This window comes from Natator depressus, chromosome 1 (genome assembly GCF_965152275.1).
Source record: "Natator depressus isolate rNatDep1 chromosome 1, rNatDep2.hap1, whole genome shotgun sequence".
In the NCBI taxonomy this organism is placed as follows: domain Eukaryota; kingdom Metazoa; phylum Chordata; order Testudines; family Cheloniidae; genus Natator; species Natator depressus.
This window is the reverse complement of record NC_134234.1, coordinates 17357632-17385224: the sequence shown is the minus strand read 5'-3', so window position 1 is coordinate 17385224 and position 27593 is coordinate 17357632. Positions and strand designations below refer to the sequence as shown.

At 44.1% G+C, this 27593-nt stretch overlaps 1 protein-coding gene across 6 annotated transcripts in view; it reads left to right on the top strand.

Moving 5' to 3' along the window:
* NARS2 (asparaginyl-tRNA synthetase 2, mitochondrial) overlaps positions 1-27137 on the top strand; it is an 86840-nt gene extending 59703 nt beyond the window's left edge. For 5 of the 6 annotated variants that reach the window (XM_074955632.1, XM_074955614.1, XM_074955624.1 and 2 more), the window contains 2 exons: positions 6003-6029; positions 14774-15003. In XM_074955632.1, the coding sequence (XP_074811733.1) occupies positions 6003-6029; positions 14774-14918 (172 nt within the window). In that variant the 3' untranslated portion in view covers positions 14919-15003. Of the gene's footprint in view, positions 1-6002; positions 6030-14773; positions 15004-20480 lie in introns of those variants that run through there. The other variant, XM_074955607.1, reaches the window with a different exon arrangement.
* The last annotated feature ends 456 nt before the right edge of the window (positions 27138-27593 follow it).

The window sequence follows — 27593 nt, the reverse complement described above, 5'->3', positions numbered from 1 at the left end:
TGCACTTTCACAACGAAGAAATTGCACTGCAGTACTTGTATGAGGTGAATTGAAAAATACTATATCTTTTGTTTACAAATATTGCACTGTAAAAACGATAAACAAAAATAATATACATTTTGATTTCAATTACAATGCAGTATATGTGAAAATGTAGAAAAACATCCAAAATATTTAATAAATTTCAATTGGTATTCTATTGTTTAACAGTGTAATTAAAATCGCGATTAATCATGATTAATTTTTTTAGTCGCAATTAATTTTTTTGAGTTAATTTCACGAGTTAACTACGAGTAATCGACAGCTCTAGTAATTGTGTCTGGCACATGGACTCCCTCCTTAGGACTTGTCCCCACTCACCAACATGGTAATTCGCCACCAGTGGTAGCAAAGGTGGAAGCTGTAGTGTAGATGGGGCTTGGGTCTCTTTGACTACGGCCTGGTCTACACTGCGGGGGGGGATCAATCTAAGATACGTAGCTTCAGCTACGAGAATAGCGTAGCTGAAGTCGACGTATCTTAGATCGACTTAGAATCACTTACTTCGCGTCCTCACGGCGCGGGATTGACGGCTGCCTCTCCCCCGTCAACTCCGCTTCCGCCTCTCGCTCTGGTGGAGTTCCAGAGTCGACAGCAGAGCGATCGGGGATCGATTTATCACATCTACACTAGACGCGATAAATCGATCCCCGATAGATTGATCACTACCTGCCGATCCGGCGGGTAGTGTAGACGTGGCCACAGTGTTGTCTAACCCTAAGGAACCACGCTGCAGTGAATTACAGCTAATACAGTGAGCTTTGCTAATGTAGATGCAACCTCAGTGCTGTCATTTCAGAAAGTGTTGTTCTGTGCTAAGAGATGTTGATAAGTTAATTAGGAAGTGGAACCCATGTTAATTTGTCCCAGATCTCTGCTCTTTGACTCCACCCCACCCCACCCTACTCCCCTGGCCTGTAGCAGTCTGTGTGATTTCAAGGTGCTTTGAAGTCATCGGGAAGCAGCACTGTCTCCAATTATCAAAGCTGGCATTGAGGGTGCAGTCCTGTGATTCTGCAGGGGGGAAATCCTCTTCACGGGGTTAAACTCAGATCCAATCTCCATTTTCAATGGATCCTTCAGAGTTCAGCCCTGCCCCTTTGGGCCAGTCACATACAGGAGGCATTTTTGGAGGATTTTGGAAATCCCAGTGTAACATTAGTTACATTTGGCAAATGCATTTAGTACTTAGAGCAGTCACCTATTCAGCTGAAACATGTCTAGTTAATGAAGTAGAGTGAAGCCTACTTCAGCATAATGAACCAAAGAAGGGCACTGACATTCTGTAGAGGTACAGGATCTGGGTGGGGAGAGATTAAAACCAGAACTGTTTAATTTGGAATGCTGAGGAGTAAGAGCCCAAACAACAGAGGTGTATAAATCAATGAAATGTATAACTTCAATGGGCTTAAAGTCCAGCAGCTATGTGAAAACGGCATCTTCTTACTCTGGGATCTCTTCCTTTTGAGTATTCAGGGTCAGATCTGCTGACTTGATCTGCTGAGTAAAGGAATTTTCATTGGTCTTAACTCATGTTTAGCCTTGAAGAGCTATTGTAACTAAGAGAGAGTTGGATTTTATAATACAACTGTATAAAGAAACTATGGCCCCGATCCTGCAAAGACTTGCACGCATGCTTAACTTCATTCACTTGAGTATCCCAATTGAAGTCAATAGGACGATTCATATGTGTAAAGTTAAGCGTGTGCGCAAGTCTTTGCAGGATTGGGACCTTACTGCATTAGAATTGGTACAATACATTTAAGAAGAGCATTGTTCAACACCACCAAAAAAGTACTACTTTTTTTGTATTTCAGAAACCTCTGCTATTGATTATGCTTCTTTCCTCTCTTCCCCTTTTTGTATTAATTAGTAGGGCTGTCAATTAATCCCAGTTAATTCTCGCGATTAACTCAAAAAAAATGAATCGCGATTAAAAAAATTTATCACAATTAATCGCACTTATAACAATAGAATACTAATTGAAATTTATTAAATATTTTTGGGTATTTTTCTACATTTTCAATATTGATTTCAGTTACAACACAGAATACAAAGTGCACAGTGCTCACTTTATATTATTTTTTATTACAAATATTTGCACTGTAAAAATGATAAACAAAAGAAATAGTATTTTTCAGTTCAGCTCATACAAGTTCAGAAATGCAATCTCTTTGTCTTGAAAGTGTAACTTAGAAATACAGATTTTTTTTTTTTTTGGTTACATAACTGCACTCAAAAACAAAACAGTGTAAAACTTCAGAGCCTACAAGTCCACTCAGTCCTACTTCTTATTCTGCTAATCGCTAAGACAAACAAGTTTGTTTACATTGATGGGAGATACTGCTGCCTGCTTCTTATTTACAATGTCACCTAAAAGTGAAAACTGGCGTTGCATGGCACTGTTGTAGCCCGCATTGCAAGGTATTTAAATGCCAGATATGCTAAACATTCGTATGCCTCTTCCGTACTTTGGCCACCATTCCAGAGGACATGCTTCCATGCTGATGATGCTCGTTAAAAAAAAAAAAAAAATTGTCAATTAAATTTGTGACTGTACTCCTTGTGGGGAGAATTGTATGTCTCCTGCTCTGTTTTACCTGCATTCTGCCATATATTTCATGTCATAGCAGTCTCAGATGATGACCCAGCACATGTTCATTTTAAGAACACTTTCACAGCAGGTTTGACAAAACGCAAAGGAAGTACCGATGTGAGATTTCTAAAAATAGCTACAGCACTCGACTCAAGCTTTAAGAATCTGAAGTGCCATCCAAAATCTGAGAGAGGCAAGATGTGGAGCATGCTTTTAGTAGTCTAAAAAGAGCAAAACATTGATGCAGAAACTACAGAACCCAAACCACCAAAAAAGAAAATCTGGTGGCATCTGATTCAGATGATGAAAATGAACATGTGTCAGTCCGCACTGCATTGGATCATTATCAAGCAGAACCTGTCATCAGCATGGAAGCATGTCCTCTGGAATGGTGGTTGAAACATGAAGGGACATATGAATCTTTAGCACACCTGGTAACTAAATATCTTGCAACACCAGCTACAACAGAAGAAAAAGCAGAAAGCATACAGGGAGTGGAAGAAGGGAGGGATCAGCAAGGAAAGCTACCTTATTGAGGTCAGAACATGTAGGGATAAAGTGAGACAAGCTAAAAGTCAAGTAGAGTTGGACCTTGCAAAGGGAATTAAAACCAATAGTAAAAGGTTCTATAGCCATATAAATAAGAAGAAAACAAAGAAAGAAGAAGTGGGACCGCTAAACACTGAGGATGGAGTGGAGGTCAAGGATAATCTAGGCATGGCCCAATATCTAAACAAATACTTTGCTTCAGTCTTTAATAAGACTAAAGAGGATCTTAGGGATAATGGTAGCATGACAAATGGGAATGAGGATATGGAGGTAGATGTTACCACATCTGAGGTAGAAGTGAAACTCAAACAGCTTAATGGGACTAAATCAGGGGGCCCAGATAATCTTCATCCAAGAATATTAAAGGAATTGGCCCATGAAATTACAAGCCCATTAGCAAGAATTTTTAATGAATCTGTAAACTCAGGGGTTGTACCGTATGATTGGAGAATTGCTAACATAGTTCCTATTTTTAAGAAAGGGAAAAAAAGTGATCCGGGTAATTATAGGCCTGTTAGTTTGACATCTGTAGTATGCAAGGTCTTGGAAAAAATTTTGAAGGAGAAGGTAGTTAAGGACATTGAAGTCAATGGTAAATGGGACAAAATACAACATGGTTTTACAAAAGGTAGATCGTGCCAAACCACCCTGATCTCCTTCTTTGAGAAAGTAACAGGTTTTTTAGACAAAGGAAACGCAGTGGATCTAATTTACCTAGATTTCAGTAAGGCATTTGATACCGTGCCACATGGGACTTATTAGTTAAATTGGATAAGATGGGGATTAATAGGAAAATTGAAAGGTGGATAAGGAATTGGTTAAAGGAGAGACTACAATGGGTCCTACTGAAAGGTGAACTGTCAGGCTGGAGGGAGGTTACCAGGGGAGTTCCTCAAGGATCGGTTTTGGGACCAATCTTATTTAATCTTTTTATTACTGACCTCGGCACAAAAAGTGGGAGTGTGCTAATAAAGTTTGCGGATGATACAAAGCTGGGAGGTATTGCCAATTTAGAGAAGGACAGGGATACCCTACAGGAGGATTTGGATGATCTTGTAAACTGGAGTAATAGTAACAGGATGAAATTTAGTAGTGAGAAGTATAAGGTCATGCATTTAGGGATTAATAACAAGAATTTTAGTTATAAGCTAGGGACGCATCAATTAGAAGTAACGGAGGAGGAGAAGGACCTTGGAGTATTGGTTGATCATAGGATGACTATGAGCTGCCAATGTGATATGGCCATGAAAAAAGCTAATGCGGTCTTGGGATGCATCAGGAGAGGTATTTCCAGTAGGGATAAGGAGGTTTTAGTACCGTTATACAAGGCACTGGTGAGACCTCACCTGGAATACTGTGTGCAGTTCTGGTCTCCCATGTTTAAGAAGGATGAATTCAAACTGGAACAGGTACAGAGAAGGGCTACTAGGATGATCCGAGGAATGGAAAACTTGTCTTATGAAAGGAGACTCAAGGAGCTTGGCTTGTTTAGCCTAACTAAAAGAAGGTTGAAGGGAGATATGGTTGCTCTCTATAAATATATCAGAGGGATAAATACCGGAGAGGGCGAGGAATTATTTAAGCTCAGTACCAATGTGGACACAAAAACAAATGGATATAAACTGGCCACCAGGAAATTTAGAGTAGAAATTAGACGAAGGTTTCTAACCGTCAGAGGAGTGAAGTTTTGGAATAGCCTTCCAAGGGAAGCAGTGGGGGCAAAAGATCTATCTGGCTTTAAGATTAAACTCGATAAGTTTATGGAGGAGATGGTATGATGGGATAACATGGTTTTGGTAATTAAATATTAATGGTAAATAGGCCCAGTGGCCTATGATGGACTATTAGATGGGGTGGGATCTGAGTTACCAAGGAAAGAATTTTCTGTAGTATCTGGCTGATGAATCTTGCCCATATGCTCAGGGTTTAGCTGATCGCCATATTTGGGGTCGGGAAGGAATTTTCCTCCAGGGCAGATTGGAAGAGGCCGTGGAGGTTTTTCACCTTCCTCTGTAGCATGGGGCACGGGTCACTTGCTGGAGGATTCTCTGCTCCTTGAAGTCTTTAAACTACGATTTGAGGACTTCAATAGCACAGATATAGGTGAGAGGTTTTTCGCAGGAGTGGGTGGGTGAAATTCTGTGGCCTGCGTTGTGCAGGAGGTTAGACTAGATGATCATAATGGTCCCTTCTGACCTAAATATCTATGAATCTATGAACAGGGCCATGCGAATGCCTGTTCTCACTTTCAGGTGACATTGTAAATGAGAAGCAGGCAGCATTAACTCCTATAAATTGTAACCAACCTTGTTTGTCTTAGTGATTGGCTGAACAAGAAGTAGGACTGAGTGGCCTTGCAGGCTCTGAAGTTTTACGTTGTTTTATTTTTGAATGCAGGTGGTTTTATTTTTTTACATAATTCTACATTTGTAAGTTCAACTTTCATGATAAAGAGATTGCACTACAGTACTTGTATGAGGTGAATTGCAAAATACAATTGTTTTGTTTTTTACAGTGCAAATATTTGTAATAAATAAACTGAGCACTGTACACTTTGTATTCTGTGCTGTAATTGAAATTAATACGTTTGAAAATGTAGTAAACATCCAAAAATATTTGAAGTAAATGGTATTCTATTGTTATTTAACAGCATGATTAATCGCAATTAATTTTTTTAATCACTTGACAGCCCTATTAATTAGTAATATCTTCCCTTTTCTTTCTCTGTGTATTTCCATGCACCAAATTGTTAACAGATCACACAGCTGATACGGATCTGCTCTGCTGATTTATTGACAAGAGTTTGTTTATTCCACAGATTAGGACTTGCAGATGCCTACCAATGGTAAGTCTATAGCTTGGTCTACAAACAGTATCTGTTCTCTTACTACTGTTACGGAAGAAGCTTTTTCGTTGAGGCCCTCAGTGAGCTGCAACCAGTAACAATGAAATGGCCATCTCACCTGAACAGAGTTTAACCTTATGTTACTTAAAGTTTATCCTCCGACTTGTTTAGTTGCAGCCAGAGTTGACTCTTTCATACCTTTCATTATTGCACAAAATGGATTAACTTGCTGCTCATCAACAATTTTTAATTTGAAATCCTTAAACTGTATGCAAAAAACCCAGAACGTTACTGAAAAATCCCAGGTGCTGTTGTATGAGATAAATAGGGCACAAAAACCACAAGCTATTTTTGATCTTTAGTGGCCACATGAAAAACTCCACTTGCAATTGGCAGGGTAGTAGTTGAAGTAATTACAGTTGTCCACCTAAAGAAATAGAATAGAACAGTCCTTGAATTTAAGAAGGGAAAAACGGGCTCCCTGACTTTTCTCCTATTAAAGTGACTGTCCAGACTGTGTCCCTTTTGAAAAATTATGAATTATTTGTATTATCGTAATAATGCTTAGGATGTATCTGTTAATTATGTGGTAGAGGAGTAATGTTGCAAAGTGTTTCAAACGTCGGAGAGTTTATAAAAAAGTACATGGGTAGCTAGAATAGCCATTAGGGAGAAGAATGCTTTTTAAACTGATAACTTGGATTAAGAAGCTGTAATGAATGCAGGATTCCCTCCTGCATCCTGAAATTGCTTGGGAATAGCACAGCACAAGGTACCACAAGCCTCTACGTCAGCAATGTGTAGGCAGGGCAAATGAAACTTCTTCCCATCTTTCATGGATTTGTAGGCCAGAAGGATCATGATGATGAGCTAGTCCGACTTACTGCTTAGCACAAGACATAGAATTTCACCCAGTAATTTTGGTGTCAAGTCCGTAAATTCTTTTGGAACTATGGCATATTGTGGAGGAGTTCACTCACCGCAGGAGCACCTCCTAGTGGCCAGGCATGGCACAGTGGCTCTCTGCTCACTGAGTGCTGCCCCCCGATTGTCGCCCCAATGCTGCAGTAGTCTCTTTCCCCATCATTCCACCCTTCAGCCGGGTCATGATTTAGTCTGCCCCTTCCGGGGTAATTATGTCCCAGCTCAAAGGGACAAAAACTCTTCTATGCTTCCCCAAATCAGTAGTCAGTACACCCCCGGCTCTGCAGAGTTCCTCCTCACTCTGTCACAGAGAGCTGCTTCCCAGGGCTTTCTCTGGAGGCTCAGCTCCTCCCAAACCACTGACACTCAGGACTTCTGCCCTGGAGCCTGTCTTCTCCCAGGCCTGCTTTAGAAAGTCTCTTTCTCCCCAGCTGCCCTCTCCCTCCAGGAACAGTCTCAGGGTACCAGCTCCTTCCTGCAGGTCCTTCTATTGACCCTTTCCCTTAGTCTGGGCCTTCTTCCATTGCCAGCTTTCCTAGCCGTGCCCCTCTTTCAGGGCTTAACCCCTCTTTCAAATTTCTTACCCCGACCTGCCGTTCTCTTAGGGCCTGCTGCCTAGGGGTGTTCCCTTCCCGTGCAATCCAGCTTTCCTTCCCATCATCTAGCTGGGATCCCAGGGCTTACCCCTCAGTGCCTCTCTATTCCCAGAGAGGTACTGCAGACTCTTTTTTCCTCTTTCTCTCCATGGTGAAGCAGACTTAACTGAATAGTCTATAGCCACCAACTATAATTGCTAAATACTCAGCCGCTGATATCCTTTCACTCTGCCCTGTGTCCATCAGGTGCCTTTCTGCTATGACCCCATTTCCCTGATATTTTTCTGAGTAACATGATATAACTTTTGTTACCTTAAGTTGTTTAAATTCCTCAAAAAGCTTTGCCCTTTTTTTATCAAAGCCCTGACATACCCATAAAAGGTGATCAGTTTGTTTCTTTTACCCTACAGAATGCACATACTCCATCTTTGTTTGTTTTTTCAAAAGAGTTTTGTTTAAATCACAGTGACCAGTCAGTACTCTAAACAAAATCACTTGATTTTTCCTATTCAAGCCCTGAAATATGTTGTTGTTCTCAACTCCAGGGCACAGTTCAAAATATCTTCTACCTCTTTTTTCGTTGATCCAAAGATTTTGCCATCCTTCTTTGAAATTTTTCTGTACTACGCTTTAGAATTCCCATTTACTCACGGTATTTCTATGTCAATCCTTCCATTTCTTACAGTGCTTTTGGCTGCTTTGTCCCACCATTTCAGTCCCTCTTTACCCCAATATGCACTGGGATTCAGGCTAAGCTACATGTTTCCCCATCGGTATTAACTCTGTCACTGGAAATATAATTTGATTGATTGAATCACTTCTGCCTTCGGAGAGGCCCTTTCTTATTGCCATAAGGCCTGAAACTGAGTCTGAAAAAATGACCGCTGCTGGGCGTCAGCCCCTTTCTGCTACAGACGTTCTCTCTTTATACTAACCATCTTTCTCCTGCCCAGTTAAGGCTGGCTTCTCATCCAGGTGCAGCCTGGTACTGTTAATTGGCCTCTCGGGCCCATATTAGCCCCTTCAGCGTCCGTGTGAGATACATCTTTTGGAGACATCCAGTCATGACTTAAAGATTGCGAGTGAGGGAGAATCCTCCACATCCGTAGGTAAGAATGCAGGCCGAGAGCAGCTCATCTGCACAGCACGTGTTGTCAGAAAGCTGCCACGGGCTCAGGACGTGGAGGGTGCTCAAGTTCAATAGCCGTAGCCGGTCTCTTGCTTACTCGTTGCACCCATAGAGCTGAGAATGGTGATTGAGACAAATCACAGGAACACAGGAGTTGTCACAGTATGTCAGATGATTGATCCAATTAGGCTGCTCTCCTGCTCTCAGAAGTGCCTGGTGCTTCTGAGGAATGTGGCACCTAGTTTAATTGCACACAGCTGTAGTGTGTCTGGAGAGTGGAGGGTAACCTCTTACTGTTTCCCACAGGAGGTCACCTTAAGCCCTGCAGCATTCAGCCTGATTGTGCATGAATAGGGTTCTGCTGGTTGGCTGGATTTTAAACAATAGCTCTATGAAGATCCATGCTGGGAGATTGTGGCAGGCTATTTATGTAATGGCTATCAACATTAGCACGAAGGCTGTGCCATATCTTTCTAACTTTCCTTGGGGAAGCACAAGGAGTCATTGTTAACAGCCTGTCTGTGTTGGTGCATGGGTTTCCATCACGTTCTGGAGGCACTTTCTATTCTGTCCCCACACTCCACCCTCCCATCAACCGTACCTCCAATCAGGAAAAATGTGCCCTCAGGACACAGCATAGGGAGCAATTGACACTGTCCTAGCACTTGCAGCTCAGCAGAGTGATAGCTTCTGGTTTGGTACCTGGATTCCGCAGGGGCTTGTGCGCTGGAAATCCCTGGGTAGGAGTGCACAAAAGTGCTCCTAACCCCTGATTTCTAAAGTCCACCCAAAGAGCAGGCAGTTATTGAGCTGATCTGCTTCGCTGTATCCGCTCCTAATTATCCATCAGTATTATAGCGGGATCAGTGGCGAATCCCCGAGTTGCAGTTGCACTGAGACTGACAATTCCAGCAGGACGGAACTTGCTTTTTTTTACATTTTAATGATTGAATTTAGTCTCCAAATTCGACACACTAGCTCATTGGAGCGTAGTTGAAACTTCTATGTGATTTTTAAAGTAAGATATTGACTAACATTTGCACAGGAAATGCTTTAAAATGCTCCTTTTCTGAGATCCTGCATAGAACAGAGTATCTTTGTTTGCCTCTTCCTCCCACTGAGCATTGTGGGACCTTGGAAATCACAATCTGGCCGCTCCTCAGTGTGTTATTTAAGGAGTGGCTTGCCTCTAATGGACCCATTGTAACACTGGGAGAGGAGGGTGGAAGGAGAGAATCAGTGATCTGAAACAGACAGTGTTCCCAGTCCCATCGTTTATTCAGCTGACGAGTGGGGTTTAATAAGAAAATACAGTAAAGTTCCTGAACCCATCTTGATCTTTCAGTTAGATACATTGTGTGTGTGTTGTAGATTTTCCTTTTGATTGACATTGGAGAGGGACGTTCAGCATTGGTTTGTGCAGTTATTGAGATTATTTCCACTGTCCTTTCTTTCACACTGTAACTTGCAAGGAACTCGGTCACCTCATTTTAATGCTACTGGTTTATCAGATTTGGGTATGAGCATCAGAGGGGCAGAGTGGTCCAGTTTCTAGGACACTGGACTCTGGGGGGAATCAGGAGATCTGAGTTTTCTGGCTCTGCCGTGTCTTTGTTTCCCCTCCCACCCTTTGTCTATCTTGCCTGTTTAGATTGTAAACTTGTTGGGGCAAGGACTGTCTCTCGCTATGTGTTTGTACAGCGCCTAGCACAATGGGGGCCTTTACACGCTACCATAATAATAACAGGGACACTTTGTCCCCGAGCTGCTAGTTCTTGTACCGTGCCCACCCACACTGCACGTAGCAGCCCAGATACTCTCTAGATATTGGACCCGCTTCCTCATTCTGACTTTCATCGTGGACATAAATGTTGAAAGTAGCTTCACACTTGTCCCATTGGCATCTCTGCCCAGGGATCTGGATTTCCTAGCATTCGCTCAGTGGGATAGCGACAGAACAGATGGGTACATGTGATCTGCTCTTTGGAGATGGAGTCTGTTCTGTCCCATTGGAATTCATTCCTTTTTTGACTGGAAGAGGGCTAGCCAAGCTGGGCATCTCCATGTTGTAATATACTCCTCTGAGCCTCAATGGCAAGTATGATCTTTCTATCAATATGCTGAATAGGATAGAGGTGACCCTCTATGGCAACAGAAGAAGGAAAGTTTTTACTTCTAATGGCATTACCATTCTATCTAAAGCCATGTCATTTTAACTTCTTTCTATCTTTGCGACCCACTGGCTCCTCACTCCCACTCCCCTCCTTTATTATACAGTGGAGAGCAGGGCAGCAGAGGTGACCTGAGATACAGCAGTGCTCACTGGCAGTGGGTGAGTTTCATCTGTTCTAGCATTTCCAACCAATGGGTAATAGCAGCATTGATAGGCCCCATCTCCTCTTTGAGCCACAGTGCAAATGTTAAACTCACAATCCGCCTCTGAGGCGGGAAAATCATGTCTTCCTTGTTTCATCGATGGGGAACTGACCTGCCCATAATTGCACGCAGTAAGTCAGTGTCAGAACCGGCCGATTGAAGTCAAGGGGAATTTTTCCATTGACTCCAGGGAGTGCTGATTCAAGCCTTTGTCTTCGGTTCATGGAGCTAAGTTTTGATCCGACTGCCTCTCCAACACAGCATGTCCTGTGTGGAACAGAAGCAGACATTATACCTACCATCAGTACGTAGCAACAGAGCCTGGATATTAACTGAAATATTCAATTTAAAATACGTAAGGCCAGAAGGGAACCACCACTCTGATCATCCAGTCTGGCCTCCTGCACGTTTATTTCACCCTGTAGGGTCCTGAACAGCATAGGAAACCGAGAGGAACTTTGAGATGCAAAACTCAGGTTGTTTGAGGTCAGCATTGATCAACCCAAAGATTCAAGGCCTTTTCCAATGGGAAGAAAATCAGTTTCTTCCCAGATGTGAGCAAAATCTTTTTCTTTCTGCTCTCGTCTCTCGTGGAGCGTTGGATCAGTCAACAAAGCAAGATTTCTTTGGGATTGTTGTAATTTCACTAGCACTTCTTTCAGTTTTACAAAGCATTTCCCCACCTTGAATGTTCAGGTGCGTGGGGTGCCCAGACACCTCTCTTCTTTCAGGTTTCAGAGTAGCAGCCGTGTTAGTCTGTATCCGCAAAAAGAAAAGGAGGACTTGTGGCACCGTAGAGACTAACAAATTTATTTGAGCATAAGCTTTTGTGAGCTACAGCTCACTTCATCAGATGCATTCATTGAAAAATACAGTGGGGAGATTTATATACATAGAGAACATGAAACAATTGGTGTTACCATACACACTGTAACGAGAGAGTGATCACTTAAGGTGAGCTATTACCAGCAGGAGGGCGGAGGGGGACCTTTTGTAGTGATAATCAAGGTGGGCCATTTCCAGCAGTTGACAAGAACGTCTGAGGATCAGTGGTGAGGGGGGACAAACATGGGGAAATAGTTTTACTTTGTGTAATGACCCATCTACTCCCAGTCTCTATTCAAGCCTAAGTTAATTGTATCCAGTTTGCAAATTAATTTCAATTCAGCAGATGGACAGCGCCAGAAGATTAGCCAGAAGTCACCTACTACAGGACAGGCCCAACAAAGAAAATAACAGAACGTCACTAGCCATCACCTTCAGCCCACAACTAAAACCTCTCCAGCGCATCATCAAGGTTCTACAACCTATCCTGAAGGACGACCCATCACTCTCACAGATCTTGGGAGACGGGCCAGTCCTTGCTTACAGACAGCCCCCCAACCTGAAGCAAATACTCACCAGCAACCACACAACAGAACCACTAACCCAGGAACCTATCCTTGCAACAAAGCCCGTTGCCAACTGTGTCCACATATCTATTCGGGGACACCATCATAGGGCCTAATCACATCAACCACACTATCAGAGGCTCGTTCACCTGCACATCTACCAATGTGATATATGCCATCATGTGCCCGCAATGCCCCTCTGCCATGTACATTGGTCAAACTGGACAGTCTCTACGTAAAAGAATAAATGGACACAAATCAGATGTCAAGAATTATAACATTCAAAAACCAGTTGCAGAGCACTTCAATCTCTCTGGTCACTCGATTACAGACCTAAAAGTGGCAATTCTTCAACAAAAATATTTCAAAAACAGACTCCAACGAGAGACCGCTGAATTGGAATTAATTTGCAAACTGGATACAATTAACTTAGGCTTGAGTAGAGACTGGGAGTGGATGGGTCATTACACAAAGACTATTTCCCCGTGTTTATTGGCCCACCTTGATTATCACTACAAGAGGTTCCCCCCCCCCCCCCCCCAGCTCTCCTGCTGGTAATAGCTCACCTTACCTGATCACTCTCCTTACAGTGTGTATGGTAACACCCATTGTTTCATGTTCTTTATGTATATAAATCTCCCCACTGTATTTTTCACTGAATGCATCCGATGAAGTGAGCTGTAGCTCACGAAAGCTTATGCTCAAATAAATTTGTTAGTCTCTACGGTGCCACAAGTACTCCTTCTCTGTTCTTTCAGGCTCACTTCTTTAACCAGCAGAGGGCAAGGAGATTTCAGTGTAATGAGGGGATTAAAAGGAATGGATTATGTTGTTTGGAAAGGAGACAGAAAAGGTAGAAATATATCCTACCGTGAATGGTAGCGAAGAGGGTGCTCCTTTTCGCTGTGCCTTGTAATACAGCAACAGGGCCTGTGACAAAGATAAAAGGATACATGTTTGAAATGGATGAAAGGAAATGCTTTTTGAACTTGGTATATAATAAACTTCTGGAATTCACCACCCTGGGATGTTATTGCAGTACATAGTTTAGCAAGATTCAAAGGTTACACAGGCTATCAACTCTTCAGCTGCAGGGCATAAACTGATTGCCAGCTGGGGTCATGGAAAAATATTTCCCTTCATGGAATTACATTGTGCAATCAGCCAGGTGCAGGGGGAGCAGTTCGCTTGCCTCTTGAGCTTCATGTGTGAGCCACTGCAAGAGGCAGGATGCTGGGCTAGTCTGTGGCTCTTTCATGGTGAAAAATGTGCAGCGTGCAGCTTGTGGAATAAAGAGATCCTCCAGGAGCATTTTCCAGCATAAAGGAAATTTTCCGTGCATCTGCCACAACCTGCCTTTTCTCTTGTCAATGCAGTATTGAAAATGTCTCAACACCACCACTGGTGATGCGCTGACAGGGAAAGAGCTGCTCCTATAGCAGTCATCAGAAATGGGTTAAGTGCCTGATCCAAAGCCCATTGAAGGCAGTGGGAGCTTTCCATTAACTTTAATGGGCTCTAGATCAGCGCCCAGGTCTGAATGTGTAGGTTAGCCTAGTGCAGGTGTGAGCAGCCACATTGCAAAGCCCTACCCAAACCCAAGTTGTTGTATCCTCTGTGTGTGTGTGTGTGTGTGTGTGTCTGTGTGTGTTGCTGCAGTTTCTGGGGATATATTCCAGGGTTGTTTGTGCTGTAGAACACTGAGCTGCTGTATGATTCTTTCTTAGTGAATTTTGGGAGAACTTGTCTGTCCTTCCGGGCACATAGGGGAGAATTGTGGGAAGGCATTAGACATCTGCCGGCACTTCAGCGTTTTAGCCTGCATCCTCACTGCAAAGCGGATGTGTTAACAGCCTGTGCAAAAGCTCTAACCTGTACTCCGAGCTGGGCCAGCTAGCCTGGGTTTAAAACATTACCTCCCATATGTGAGGGTTTTGTGTGTGTGGATGGGAGAGGAGGGGAACAAGGGGCAACACCTGAGGAAGTGCCCGAGTTAACTCTACGGTGAAGACATACCTTTAATGCCAAGCCCTATTAGGCAACGGAATAGTGTGCCAGGGCACATTTTGGCAACCCCATCATTTAGGACATTGAAAATGGGACTGGATGGAAAATTAAAGAATCCCTGTAGGGCAAAATTCAGCATCAGTGGGGGAAGGACTAAATGAGCTAATTAGATGTCTTCCATTTCTAACTACAGATACTTTTGATGTTGCAAGAGTCTGGGTCAAGCAAAGTAATTAAGATGAAGGAAAAATTCTAAATGGAAAGAATCGCTTTCATTATCTGAGCATAACCATGTTGTGAATGTAACTATTTAAATTGCAGGTATCTAGATCTCCGGCAGTTTGGATCGGCCCCTCATGGAGGCTTCGGAATGGGGTTTGAGCGCTACCTGCAGTGCATCTTGGGAGTGGATAATATCAAAGATGTTATTCCTTTCCCGAGGTTTCCTCACTCCTGTCTTTTGTAGCTCCATGGCTGACTCACGTGGACCTGTCTGCGCTGGAGTGTTTGTATGTATAATGTGTCTGCATATGACTGCTTGTGATGATATTGGGGAAAGATGGAGAGAATTTTTGTACCAAATAATCTTGTGGTAAATTTAATGGAGGGAGTTTGGGAGCGAGACTTTTCTTGGGAGATTTTAGACCCTACCATTTCTTAGTATTATTTATATAGCTCTTTAAATTGTCAAAGCACTTGAGATGCATTAATGAATCTTGCTTAACTAAAGGGTTAAAATCCTCATGGGAGGAACAAAAGTTAGGACTATAATGAATAAACATTGTTGAGAGCTGATATTTTTTAATGCAAGATTGTTAATAATGGGGTGCGACGCGAGGACAGGCCTGGGAGCCAGGAGTGCTATGAGGCTTAATTGCATGTCTGTACAGTGCTTTGAAGACTGAGTGTGATAGAACTGCACGGTGTTACCATTACTGTGACACATTTGCTTTTAAGGGTATGTCTACACTACGAAATTAGGTCGAATTTACAGAAGTCGGTTTTTTAGAAATCGGTTTTATATATTCGAGTGTGTGTGTCCCCACAGAAAATGCTCTAAGTGCATTAAGTGCATTAACTCGGCGGAGTGCTTCCACAGGACCGAGGCTAGAGTCGACTTCTGGAGTGTTGCATTGTGGGTAGCTATCCCACAGTTCCCGCAGTCTCCGCTGCCCATTGGAATTCTGGGTTGAGATCCCAATGCCTGATGGGGCTAAAACATTGTCGCGGGTGGTTCTGGGTACATATCGTCAGGCCCCCGTTCCCTCCCTCCCTCCGTGAAAGCAAGGGCAGACAATCGTTTCGCGCCTTTTTTCCTGAGTTACCTGTGCAGATGCCATACTACGGCAAGCATGGAGCCCGCTCAGGTAACCGTCACCGTAAGTCTCCTGGGTGCTGACAGACACGGTACTGCATTGCTACACAGTAGCAGCAACCCATTGCCTTGTGGCAGCAGACGGTACAATAGGACTGGTAGCCGTCATCGTCATGTCCAAGGTGCTCCTGGCCACGTCGGCCAGGAGCGCGTGGGCAGACATGGGCGCAGGGACTACATTAGAAGTGACTTGACCAGGTCATTCTCTTTAGTCCTGCAGTCAGTCCTATTGAACCATCTTATGGTGAGCAGGCAGGCGATATGGATTGCTAGCAGTCGTATTGTACCATCTTCTGCCAGGCAGGCAAGAGATGAGGGTGGCTAGCAGTCGTATTGTACCATCTTCTGCCAGGCAGGCAAGAGATGAGGATGGCTAGCAGTCCTATTGTACCATCTTCTGCCAGGCAGGCAAGAGATGAGGATGGCTAGCAGTCGTATTGTACTGTCTGCTGCCAGGCAAAGATGTAAAAGATAGATGGAGTGTATCAAAACAAGAAATAGACCAGATTTGTTTTGTACTCATTTGCTTCCCCTCCCTCCCCCGTCTAGGGGACTCATTCCTCTAGGTCACGCTGCAGTCACTCACAGAGAAGGTGCAGCGAGGTAAATCTAGCCATGTGTCAATCAGAGGCCAGACTAACCTCCTTGTTCCAATAAGAACAATTACTTAGGTGCACCATTTCTTATTGGAACCCTCCGTGAAGTCCTGCCTGAAATACTCCTTGATGTAAAGCCACCCCCTTTGTTGATTTTAGCTCCCTGAAGCCAACCCTGTAAGCCGTGTCGTCAGTCGCCCCTCCCTCCATTAGAGCAACGGCAGACAATCGTTCCGCGCCTTTTTTCTGTGCGGACGCCATACCAAGGCAAGCATGGAGGCCGCTCAGCTCACTTTGGCAATTAGGAGCACATTAAACACCACACGCATTATCCAGCAGTATATGCAGCACCAGAACCTGGCAGAGCGATACCGGGCGAGTAGGCGACGTCAGCGCGGTCGCGTGAGTGATCAGGGCATGGACACAGATTTCTCTGAAAGCATGGGCCCTGGCAGTGCATGCATCATGGTGCTAATGGGGCAGGTTCATGCTGTGGAACGCCGATTCTGGGCTCGGGAAACAAGCACAGACTGGTGAGACCGCATAGTGTTGCAGGTCTGGGACGATTCGCAGTGCCTGCGAAACTTTTGCATGCGTAAGGGCACTTTCATGGAACTTTGTGACTTGCTTTCCCCTGCCCTGAAGCGCATGAATACCAAGATGAGAGCAGCCCTCACAGTTGAGAAGTGAGTGGCAATAGCCCTGTGGAAGCTTGCAACGCCAGACAGCTACCGGTCAGCTGGGAATCAATTTGGAGTGGGCAAATGTACTGTGGGGGCTGCTGTGATGTAAGTAGCCCACGCAGTCAAAGATCTGCTGATATCAAGGGTAGTGACCCTGGGAAATGTGCAGGTCATAGTGGATGGCTTTGCTGCAATGGGATTCCCTAACTGTGGTGGGGCCATAGACGGAACCCATATCCCTATCTTGGCACTGGAGCACCAAGCCTGCGAGTAATAAACCGCAAGGGGTACTTTTCAATAGTGCTGCAAGCTCTGGTGGATCACAAGGGACGTTTCACTAACATCAACATGGGATGGCCGGGAAAGTACATGACGCTCGCATCTTTAGGAACTCTGGTCTGTTTCAAAAGCTGCAGGAAGGGACTTTATTCCCAGACCAGAAAATAACCATTGGGGATGTTGAAATGCCTATAGTTATCCTTGGGGACCCAGCCTACCCCTTAATGCCATGGCTCATGAAGCCATACACAGGCAGCCTGGACAGTAGTCAGGAGCTGTTCAACTACAGGCTGAGCAAGTGCAGAATGGTGGTAGAATGTGCATTTGGACGTTTAAAGGTGCGCTGGCGCAGTTTACTGACTCGCTTAGACCTCAGCGAAACCAATATTCCCACTGTTATTACTGCTTGCTGTGTGCTCCACAATATCTGTGAGAGTAAGGGGGAGACGTTTATGGCGGGGTGGGAGGTTGAGGCAAATCGCGTGGCTGCTGGTTATGCGCAGCCAGACACCAGGGCGGTTAGAAGAGCACAGGAGGGCGCGGTACGCATCAGAGAAGCTTTGAAAACCAGTTTCATGACTGGCCAGGCTACTGTGTGAAAGTTCTCTTTGTTTCTCCTTAATGAAACCCTCTGCCCCTTGGTTCACTCTACTTCCCTGTAAGCTAACCACCCTCCCATCCTCCCTTCGATCACCGCTTGCAGAGGCAATAAAGTCATTGTTGCTTCACATTCATACATTCTTTATTCATTCATCACACAAATAGGGGGATAACTACCAAGGTAGCCCTGGAGGGGTGGTGGAGGAGGGAAGGAAAATGCCACACAGCACTTTAAAAGTTTACAGCTTTAAAATTTATTGAATGCCAGCCTTCTTTTTTTTGGGCAATCCTCTGTGGCGGAGTGGCTGGTTGGCCGGAGGCCCCCCCCACCGCGTTCTTGGGCGTCTGGGTGTGGAGGCTATGGAACTTGGGGAGGAGGGCGGTTGGTTACACAGGGGCTGTAGTGGCAGTCTGTGCTCCAGCTGCCTTTGCTGCAGCTCAACCATACACTGGAGCATACTGGTTTGATCCTCCAGCAGCCTCAGCATTGAATCCTGCCTCCTCTCATCATGCTGCCGCCACATTTGAGCTTCATCCCTGTCTTCAGCCCGCCATTTACTCTCTTCAGCCCGCCACCTCTCCTCCCGGTCATTTTGTGCTTTCCTGCACTCTGACATTATTTGCCTCCATGCATTTGTCTGTGCTCTGTCAGTGTGGGAGGACAGCATGAGCTCAGAGAACATTTCATCACGAGTGCGTTTTTTTTTCTTTCTAATCTTCACTAGCCTCTGGGAAGGAGAAGATCCTGTGATCATTGAAACACATGCAGCTGGTGGAGGAAAAAAAAAGGGACAGTGGTATTTAAAAAGACACATTTTATAAAACAGTGGCTACACTCTTTCAGGGTAAACCTTGCTGTTAACATTACATACATAGCACATGTGCTTTCGTTACAAGGTCGCATTTTGCCTCCCCCCACCACAAGGCTACCCCCTCCCCGTGGCTAACAGCGGGGAACATTTCTGTTCAGCCACAGGCAAACAGCCCAGCAGGAATGGGCTCCTCTGAGTGTCCCCTGAAGAAAAGCACCCTATTTCAACCAGGTGACCATGAATATCATCTCACTCTCCTGAGGATAACGCAGAGAGATAAAGAACGGATGTTGTTTGAACGCCAGCAAACATACACTGCAATGCTTTGTTGTACAATGATTCCCGAGTACGTGTTACTGGCCTGGAGTGGTAAAGTGTCCTACCATGGAGGATGCAATAAGGCTGCCCTCCTCAGAAACCGTTTGCAAAGGCTTTGGGAGTACATCCAGGAGAGCCGCGAATGCCAGGGCAAATTAATCCTTTCACATGCTTGCTTTTAAACCATGTATAGTATTTTAAAGGGTACACTCACCGGAGGTCCCTTCTCCGCCTGCCGGGTCCAGGAGGCAGCCTTGGGTGGGTTCGGGGGGTACTGGCTCCAGGTCCAGGGTGAGAAACAGTTCTTGGCTATCGGGAAAAGCGGTTTCTCCGCTTGCTTGCTGTGAGCTGTCTACAAACTCATCTTCTTCTTCTTCTTCATCCCCAAAACCTCCTTCCGTGTTGCCTCCATCTCCATTGAAGGAGTCAAACAACACGGCTGGGGTAGTGGTGGCTGAACCCCCTAAAATGGCATGTAGCTCATCATAGAAGCGGCATGTTTGGGGCTCTGACCCGGAGCGGCCGCTCGCCTCTCTGGTTTTCTGGTAGGCTTGCCTCAGCTCCTTAAGTTTCACGCGGCACTGCTTCGGGTCCCTGTTATGGCCTCTGTCCTTCATGCCCTGGGAGATTTTGACAAAGGTTTTGGCATTTCGAAAACTGGAACGGAGTTCTGATAGCACGGATTCCTCTCCCCATACAGTGATCAGATCCCGTACCTCCCATTCAGTCCATGCTGGAGCTCTTTTGCGATTCTGGGACTCCATCATGCATCATGGTCACCTCTGCTGATGAACTCTGCATGGTCACCTGCAGCTTGCCACGCTGGCCAAACAGGAAATGAGATTCAAAAGTTCGCAATTCTTTTCCTGTCTACCTGGCCAGTGCATCTGAGTTGAGAGCGCTGTCCAGAGCGGTCACAATGGAGCACTCTGGAATAGCTCCCGGAGGCCAATACCGTCGAATTGTGTCTACAGTACCCCAAATTCGAGCCGGCAAGGCCCATTTAAGCGCTAATCCACTTGTCAGGGGTGGAGTAAGGAAATTGATTTTAAGAGCCCTTTAAGTCGAAATAAAGGGCTTCATCCTGTGGACGGGTGCAGGTTTACATCGATTTAACGCTGCTAAATTCGACCTAAAGTCCTAGTGTAGACCAGGGCTAAGAAATGGCTATTGTAAAGAGAGATTTTCCCGCCCTGAATTAAAAGCACGTACATGTTGAGGTTGGAAAGTAGATCCTAATCAGCTGAATCTTGTCAGGAAAAATCTCTTCTTTGTAACTGCCGGGGTGAGGGAGTTGGTGGCAGTTGATTTTGTGAGTCAATAAAGATGCATGGTTGGCTTTTTCCCTCATGGTTTGTTTTTCAGTCAGAAGATTTTGGTGTTCATCATAATGGTGATTCTTTCAACCTGTTCAGCACCTGAATCCTTTACCTTACACCGGACACAGAGCTCTGTAAGAGGTGATCTATGCATACTGTCTTAAAGAGAACGCGAATTCGTGGGAAGAAAGAAATGTTCGGTTAAGTGGAAGTACCTTTAAGCCTCTGAAGCCAACGTGTACTTTCCCATTTTTATTGAGAAATGATTTCACGTTCAACTGGCCAAGCAGATTTACCTGTGTTTGTAAAGCCACCCTACAACCAATACGTGCTCCCAGTTGTCGTATATCATGACTCTCGTCACTGCAGGATCTGATACAATTTTTGATAGATTTTTCCTCCTAATGCCCCTAGATAGGTAGAGAAGAATTTCTCCTCATTGTGCAGATGGGAACTGTGTGTAGATTAAGTGACTTGTCCAGGGTCACACAGGAAACTTGTGGTTGAGTTGGGACTTAAACCCAGGCTCCCTGAGTTGCAGTCCAGTGGCCCAGTCCACAGCGCCACCCTTCCTACCTTACACATACTGTCATAATCCTGACCTGTGAGCTCTCTGGGGCAGGGTTTTGTGTCTCTCATTTGTATAATGCCTACCACAACGGACCCTAAGCACTGCTGTAGAATAAATAATATGTACAGAAAAGGACTTAAAAATAATTGGGTTATTTTTAATGACTACCATGTAAATAGCTGTATGGAGTGTGCAAGAAATGCAGCAGAGCTGAAATAATTTTTCTCCCACGCAGGTGAAAGAGAGTGGAAAAACAATGATTAGATAATGTTACTCTCTCATAGATGTCACCAGTGTTGTGCAGCAGTTTTACACTATCAAACCTTGAGTATCCAAAAACTATTTCTCCAGGCCAAGGCCAGTGCCCCTCAATGTATCACACACATTGAGAAGTCCCTCTTGTATCTACATTCTTTTCATGTTTGATTAAACAAGTGTTTAGTGGGCATTTGTTGGTATATAGCTCCCAGTGTACTCCAGGGAATTATCCCTCTACATTTAGGGCCTGATTCAAAGACTCCCGTTGACATCAGTGGGCTTTGGGCCACACCCTAATTTTGTAATTGCCCCTTGGTTAGCTGCAAGATTTGGAAAAACTCCTTCAGTCAGACAGCTCCATACTTGCAACATTACTAAGTAGCCTCCAGAAGTATATGGTATCCTTGCCAAAGTTATCAGTAACTTAAACTCACAGAATGGCCACACTGCCACAGCTGCAATCATAGAGGCATTTGAACTAGTTCCCTAGCACACAGATTGTTTGTTATTGTTTAACATTTATTGGGCTGCCATAAGTGACAGGAATGAAGTGGGGAGTTGACAGCTCAATAAGCAGGCAGATCTGAATGACAGGGCAGGTAAATGGAAAAGGGCCTTAAAGGCAAAGGTAAAGAGTTTACAGTTGATGCAGTGGAAGACACAAAGAAGGGGGTGATGTAGGCAGCCTGACAAGCCGGGAACAATGATTCTGGCAGCAGTGTTTTGAATGGGCTTGAGGGGAGCAGTGTGGTTAATACCAAGGCCAAAGAGGAGGAGATCACAATAGCATAATATATTGATGGCCTGAGCCAAGAGCGTTGACAGTCTGGACAAACAGAAAAGGTCAAACCTTTGAAATATTATGTATGTTGAAGCAGCAAAATTTGGGCGTATTGTTGAGAGAGCCAGGTCGAAGTTGCTGCCCGTATTAAGGCTGAAGGCTGGTGAGTGGTGTCCATGGTGATGGAGAAACTAGGGAGAGGTGAAGGCTTGAGATGAAGTGTGAGATTGATTGATAGATTTTGTGGCCGGAAGGAACCATTAGATCATCTAGTCCGACCTCCTGCATAACACAGGCCAGTTTAATCCAATTACCCCTGTATCAAGCCCAATAACTTGTTTGTCTAAAGCATATAATCCAGAAAGGCATCTGCTCTTCATTTGAAGACTTCAAGAGATTGAGAATCCACCACTTCTCTTGGCAGTTTGTTTCAATGATTAAGCGCCCTTATTGTTAATTTTTTTTTTGCCTTATTTTTCATTTGGTTTTGTCTGGCTCTGGTTCTTGTTTTACCTTTCTTCACTAGAGAACAAGATCAAAAGCTCAGTTGACCTTGAGGGCAATCTGTATCTCTCTGTGAAAGCTGTTGAAGAAGGAGGGACATTACCAGGATTGAGGCCCGCGTGGTGGTGCTGTCTGAGGGCATGTCTACACTTACCTCCGGAGCGATCGATCCAGCGGGGGTCGGTTTATCGCGTCGAGTGAAGACGCGATAAATCGACCACTGAGCGCGCTCCCATCAACTCTGGTACTCCACCGGAGTGAGAAGCGTACGCAGAGTCGACGGGGGAGTGTCAGCAGTTGACCTACCCCAGTGAAGACACTGCAGTAAGTAGCTCTAAGTATGCTGACTTCAGCTACGCTATTTTCGTAGCTGAAGTTACGTAACTTAGACTTAGACTTCCCCCCGCCCCCCCAGGTGTAGATCAGGCCTGAGGCGAGTATTGTGACTGGCACTCCTGCACATTTGAAAGTTCCTGTGAGAACTGAACTGCACGTTAGGCCTCCTGGTCCCTACTCCCTTGCAACCAGTTTTCCAGGTATCTAGTGAGTATGGGAGTCCTTTCCCTTCCGAGGCTGGCATTGTTAGCATCATGCCATGGGTACGTAATGTTAGCAGGTATTGCCAAGGATGAGTTGATTTTCCCTGGGATTTCCATTTGGTATGTTATGCATTTCCCTCAAATTTTATCCTAGAATAAAAAGAAGTTAATTTAGAGGTTTGGGAAGGTCGTTCCTGTTGGATGTATAGTCAGTGAAGCATGCCAAGAATCTTGCTGGGTCTTCATTTAGAATCTGTCTTCATTTACTGGTTGCAGCAAAATAAAGACTTTCACTTTTGGAAGTAAGATCCTCTTGATTATTTACACTTAGCAATCCGTTCTTAATGTAAACATGCACTAAGCCAAGTGAAACTGGGGGCTTTTGAATGCAGTAAAGAGATTGGCTCTCATGTCTGGGTCTCCAGCCCAGACACTGCATGCAACCACAAATCACAAAGCCAGTCAGCGAGCCATCACTGCCACATCTCAGGTTTCTCAGCAATCCAGCGCCCTGAGATTAGACTTGATACATTTAATAAACTTTGCTAGTTGTCCACAAAAACTGTGTGCATAGAAACTGGCACAGAATTGTGGGAGAGGAATTTTGAAGCACTGCAAATAACAATAATAATAAAAATGCTGTTGATTCTGAACACTGATGTGCTGAAACTCCTGCAGCCAAGAGCTTCTCCATAGGAATATTGAACACCAGGAGATTCCAAGAAGGCTACAAACGTGAGGATACTGTGTTTCTTCCAAACTATCCAGAGAAGAGAGACTTTTAGATTCAGTTTAAACTTTTAAAAAATAAAATACTTTAGCTTCCTCACCTCTAAATATTACAGGGGCCCAGTAATCAGCCTGGGAGCTGGGGCCCATCTATCATAAAGATTAACTTCCTCCATATATTATTATTTAGTATTTGTATAATGGTAGGGCCTGGCCGCTTCAGTCATGGACCAGGATCCCATTGTGCTAGGTACTGTACAAGCACAGGACAAAAAAGACAGCCATGGCCCCCAAATATTGACAATCTCCCCTTGCAAAACTGCCACAGTTACCAATGGCAGAAACACCTGCACTAGAGTCCCACTAGCATATAGGGCAGCTGGCAGGGGACACGGGTTTGGAACCTACTCCCCTCCTTGACCCATAGTAGCTGATAGTTGATAGGCCATTGGGGCCCATTGGTTTTCCCCAGGAGTGAGGGGCTAGCAAAGCTCTGATCAGAGATCTTAAATATGGGTTTGGCTGTGGGCTAGTATTAGGTGTTGTAGAAGGGGGAGAGGAGTTACAGAAGTGATTTGTTCCATGCGGGTTTGAGAATTGTCATGAGCAAAGGACAGACAGACACTCCCTTTTAATGGATGGTTGTGAGTTTGAATAAATAATAAACGATGTTTCTGTGCCATTAAAACCCAATAACATTGGTTATGGCTGTGGTCTTTGCCTCCCCCGTAGACCAAAAGAGAATTACAGTAGAACCTCAGAGTTACAAACACCTTGGGAATGGAGGTTGTTCCTAACATTGAAATGTTTGTAACTATGAATAAAATGGTATGGTGGTTCTATCAAAAATTTACAACTGAACCTTGGGTTAACTCAGTTTAGAAATTTTACTATGCAGAATTAAAATGCTTATTTTAACCATCTAAATTTAAATGCAGCAAGCACACAGACATAGTTTCCTTGCCTTGTCAAATCTTCTTTTAAACTTTCCCTTTATTTTTATAGTCGTTTACATTTAACACAGTACTGTATTTGCTTTCTTTTTCTTCTTCTTTCTTTTTGTCTCGGCTGCTGCCTGATTGTGTACTTCCAATTCCAAATGATGTGTGTGGTTGACTGGTCAGTTCCTAACTCTGAGGTTCTACAGTACAAAATTGGACTGGAGGGGAAAGGGGAGATATTTTATATAAAGACTGGCAGTCATAATTTCCTAGCTCTTCCCAAAGCTGTGGAGGCCACAAGAGATCATTACTTCTCAAGGCTGAGCTTATTGTTTTATTTCATCGTTCCTTGCAAAGCTGCACCTTTCAAAGGATCATAAAGTTTGATTTGTATGATCCAGATGGGAGAAAGGTGTGTTGAATTTCACTGAAGAGTTCTGTACCAGTTGTTTCAGAAGCAGGCCAGACATGGGTCTGAGCAGGAGTTCAGATACTGTTTTTAGCGGTTTCTACTCAAAAGTATTATAGTTATTTGTATTACAGTCGTGCCTAGATTGTGACATTGCACTCCATATGTTTTATGGAAATATGCTTATGAGTGTGAATATGATGTAACTGGAATATGTTTTATGCAAAAGGTCTCTTGTAAGGTATCATTACAAAGGATATAACCTACTGAATATATTTCTCCTATTTGTATGCGTGTATCATTCTTGTATCTGAAGCTAGAAATATGAAATATAACTCTGAGGTCCTTTTGTAATTAATGCAACGTGTGGGCCATTAATGGTGGTTTAGAATCTTGATGGCTCCCATTGACTAGGACAATTGGTTGTAGATGGTTTATTTACCTGCAAACCTTCCTGGATTCGTGTGGAATGGAGGCTGGAGTCTCACAGGACATGTGAACATGTCACCTGATACTGGAACCCATCTGAAACCTGGTGCTTTTCCTTTTAGAAGGAGCGGTGGGGACCCAGAGAGACAAAAGATTCCTGCCTTGTGCCAAAGCTATAAAAGGGGGTGGAATAGAACAAAGGGGGTGCAAATTATGAGAACGCCCCTGCTTTCCACATAAGAACTAACAAGGATTGTATCAGGGGAAAGGATTGGGCTCAGACTAGGAAGGCATCTAGTCGATGAAAGAAGCTTATTGGAACATCTCTGAGGGTGAGATTTTACCGTTCAGTTTCTGAATGTATTAGGCTTAGACTTGCGAGTTTTTGCTTTATTTTGCTTGGTGACTTACTTTGTTCTGTTTGTTATTACTTGAAACCACTTAAATCCTACTTTTATACTTCATAAAATCACTTTTGTTTGTTAATTAACCCAGAGTAAGTGATTAATACCTGGGGGAGCAAACAGCTGTGCATATCTCTCTATCAGTGTTATAGAGGGCAGACAGTTTATGAGTTTACACTGTATAGGCTTTATACAGAGTAAAACAGATTTATTTGGGGTTTGAATCCCATTGGGAGCTAGGTATCTGGGTGCTGGAGATAGGTGACCTGCTGAGCAGTTTTTGGTTAAAGTCTGCAGCTTTCGGGGTGTGGACCACACCTGGGTCTGTGTTGCAGCAGGCTAGTGTGTCTGGCTCAACAAGGCAGGGTTCTGGAGTCCCAAACTGGCAGGGAAAAGAGGCTCAGAGGTAATCTCAGCATGTCAGATGACAGTCCCAAGGAGGTCTCTGTGACCGAACCCGTCACAGCAGGCTAGACATGGGTCTGAGCAGGAGTTCAGATACTGTTTTGTGGTTGCTACTCAAAGTATTATTTGTATTACAGGTGTGTCTAGATGTCCTATCAGCAATTAGGGCTCCATAGTGCTAGATGATGTGCTAGCACATAGTAAGGAGACAGCCCTTGCGCACATAGAGCTTGCAGTCGAGCTAGACAAGGCAGACAAAGAGTAGGAGAAGGACAAGATTAGGTGTCTTTCTGAAAGACATCCTCTAGCTCCACCAGAAGTTATGGACTTGAGGCAGAAATTGCTGGGTCTGTGCTATGCGGGAGGTCAGATTAGATGAGCATAATGGTCCCTTCAGACTTTAAAATCTTCAAGTATTACTGTCCCCATTATATAGTTGGAGAACTGAGACACATAGAGACTAAGCACCTTGCCCAAGGAGGAAATGTGTGGCGTAGCCAGGAATTGAGCCAAAACCAGTTGATTACAAGCCCTGTGTCTTGTCCACAAGATCATCCCTCTCCATTTACCTTTGGTTTGATTATGCCACTAGGAGCAATGCTGAATGTTTGTAACTGATCTGGTTTAAAATGTGTTTTGTCCTATTATAATTTCTTGGTCTACGTTTTAATTATTTGTCTTCAGGACTCTTCTGGTTTCAATAAGAATGTGGCAATACGTTTAATAATTTTTTATTAATCTTACAATGAAATATTGTTTAGAATAATTGCTGCAAAGAAAATAAAAAGTAAACTTTCATTTATATGCGAAGTCTGGTTTTTGTGGTTTTTGCTCTTCGGTTCACCAATAATTTTAATGTACATTTATTTATTGCCATTCATTCAAGGCTCTCAGGCCATTTTACAAGCATTCCCGTTTGCACAGTACTGTGAAGGCATAGGCCTATATTTTCAAAAGGCACCAGTGATTTTGGTGTCTCATTTTGTGGGCGCCCACCATCAGACCCCTCAACATGACCTGATTTTGCAGAAAGTATTGAGCTCTCTGAGTCTTGAGCAGTTGCATTTAGGAGTCCCAGAGATGGACCAGAACCCCACTATGCTAGGTGCTGTACAAGCTCCACAAAAAGATGGGACCTGCCCCAAAGATTTTAAAATCTGAGTATAAGACAGGAGACAACAGGTGGAGA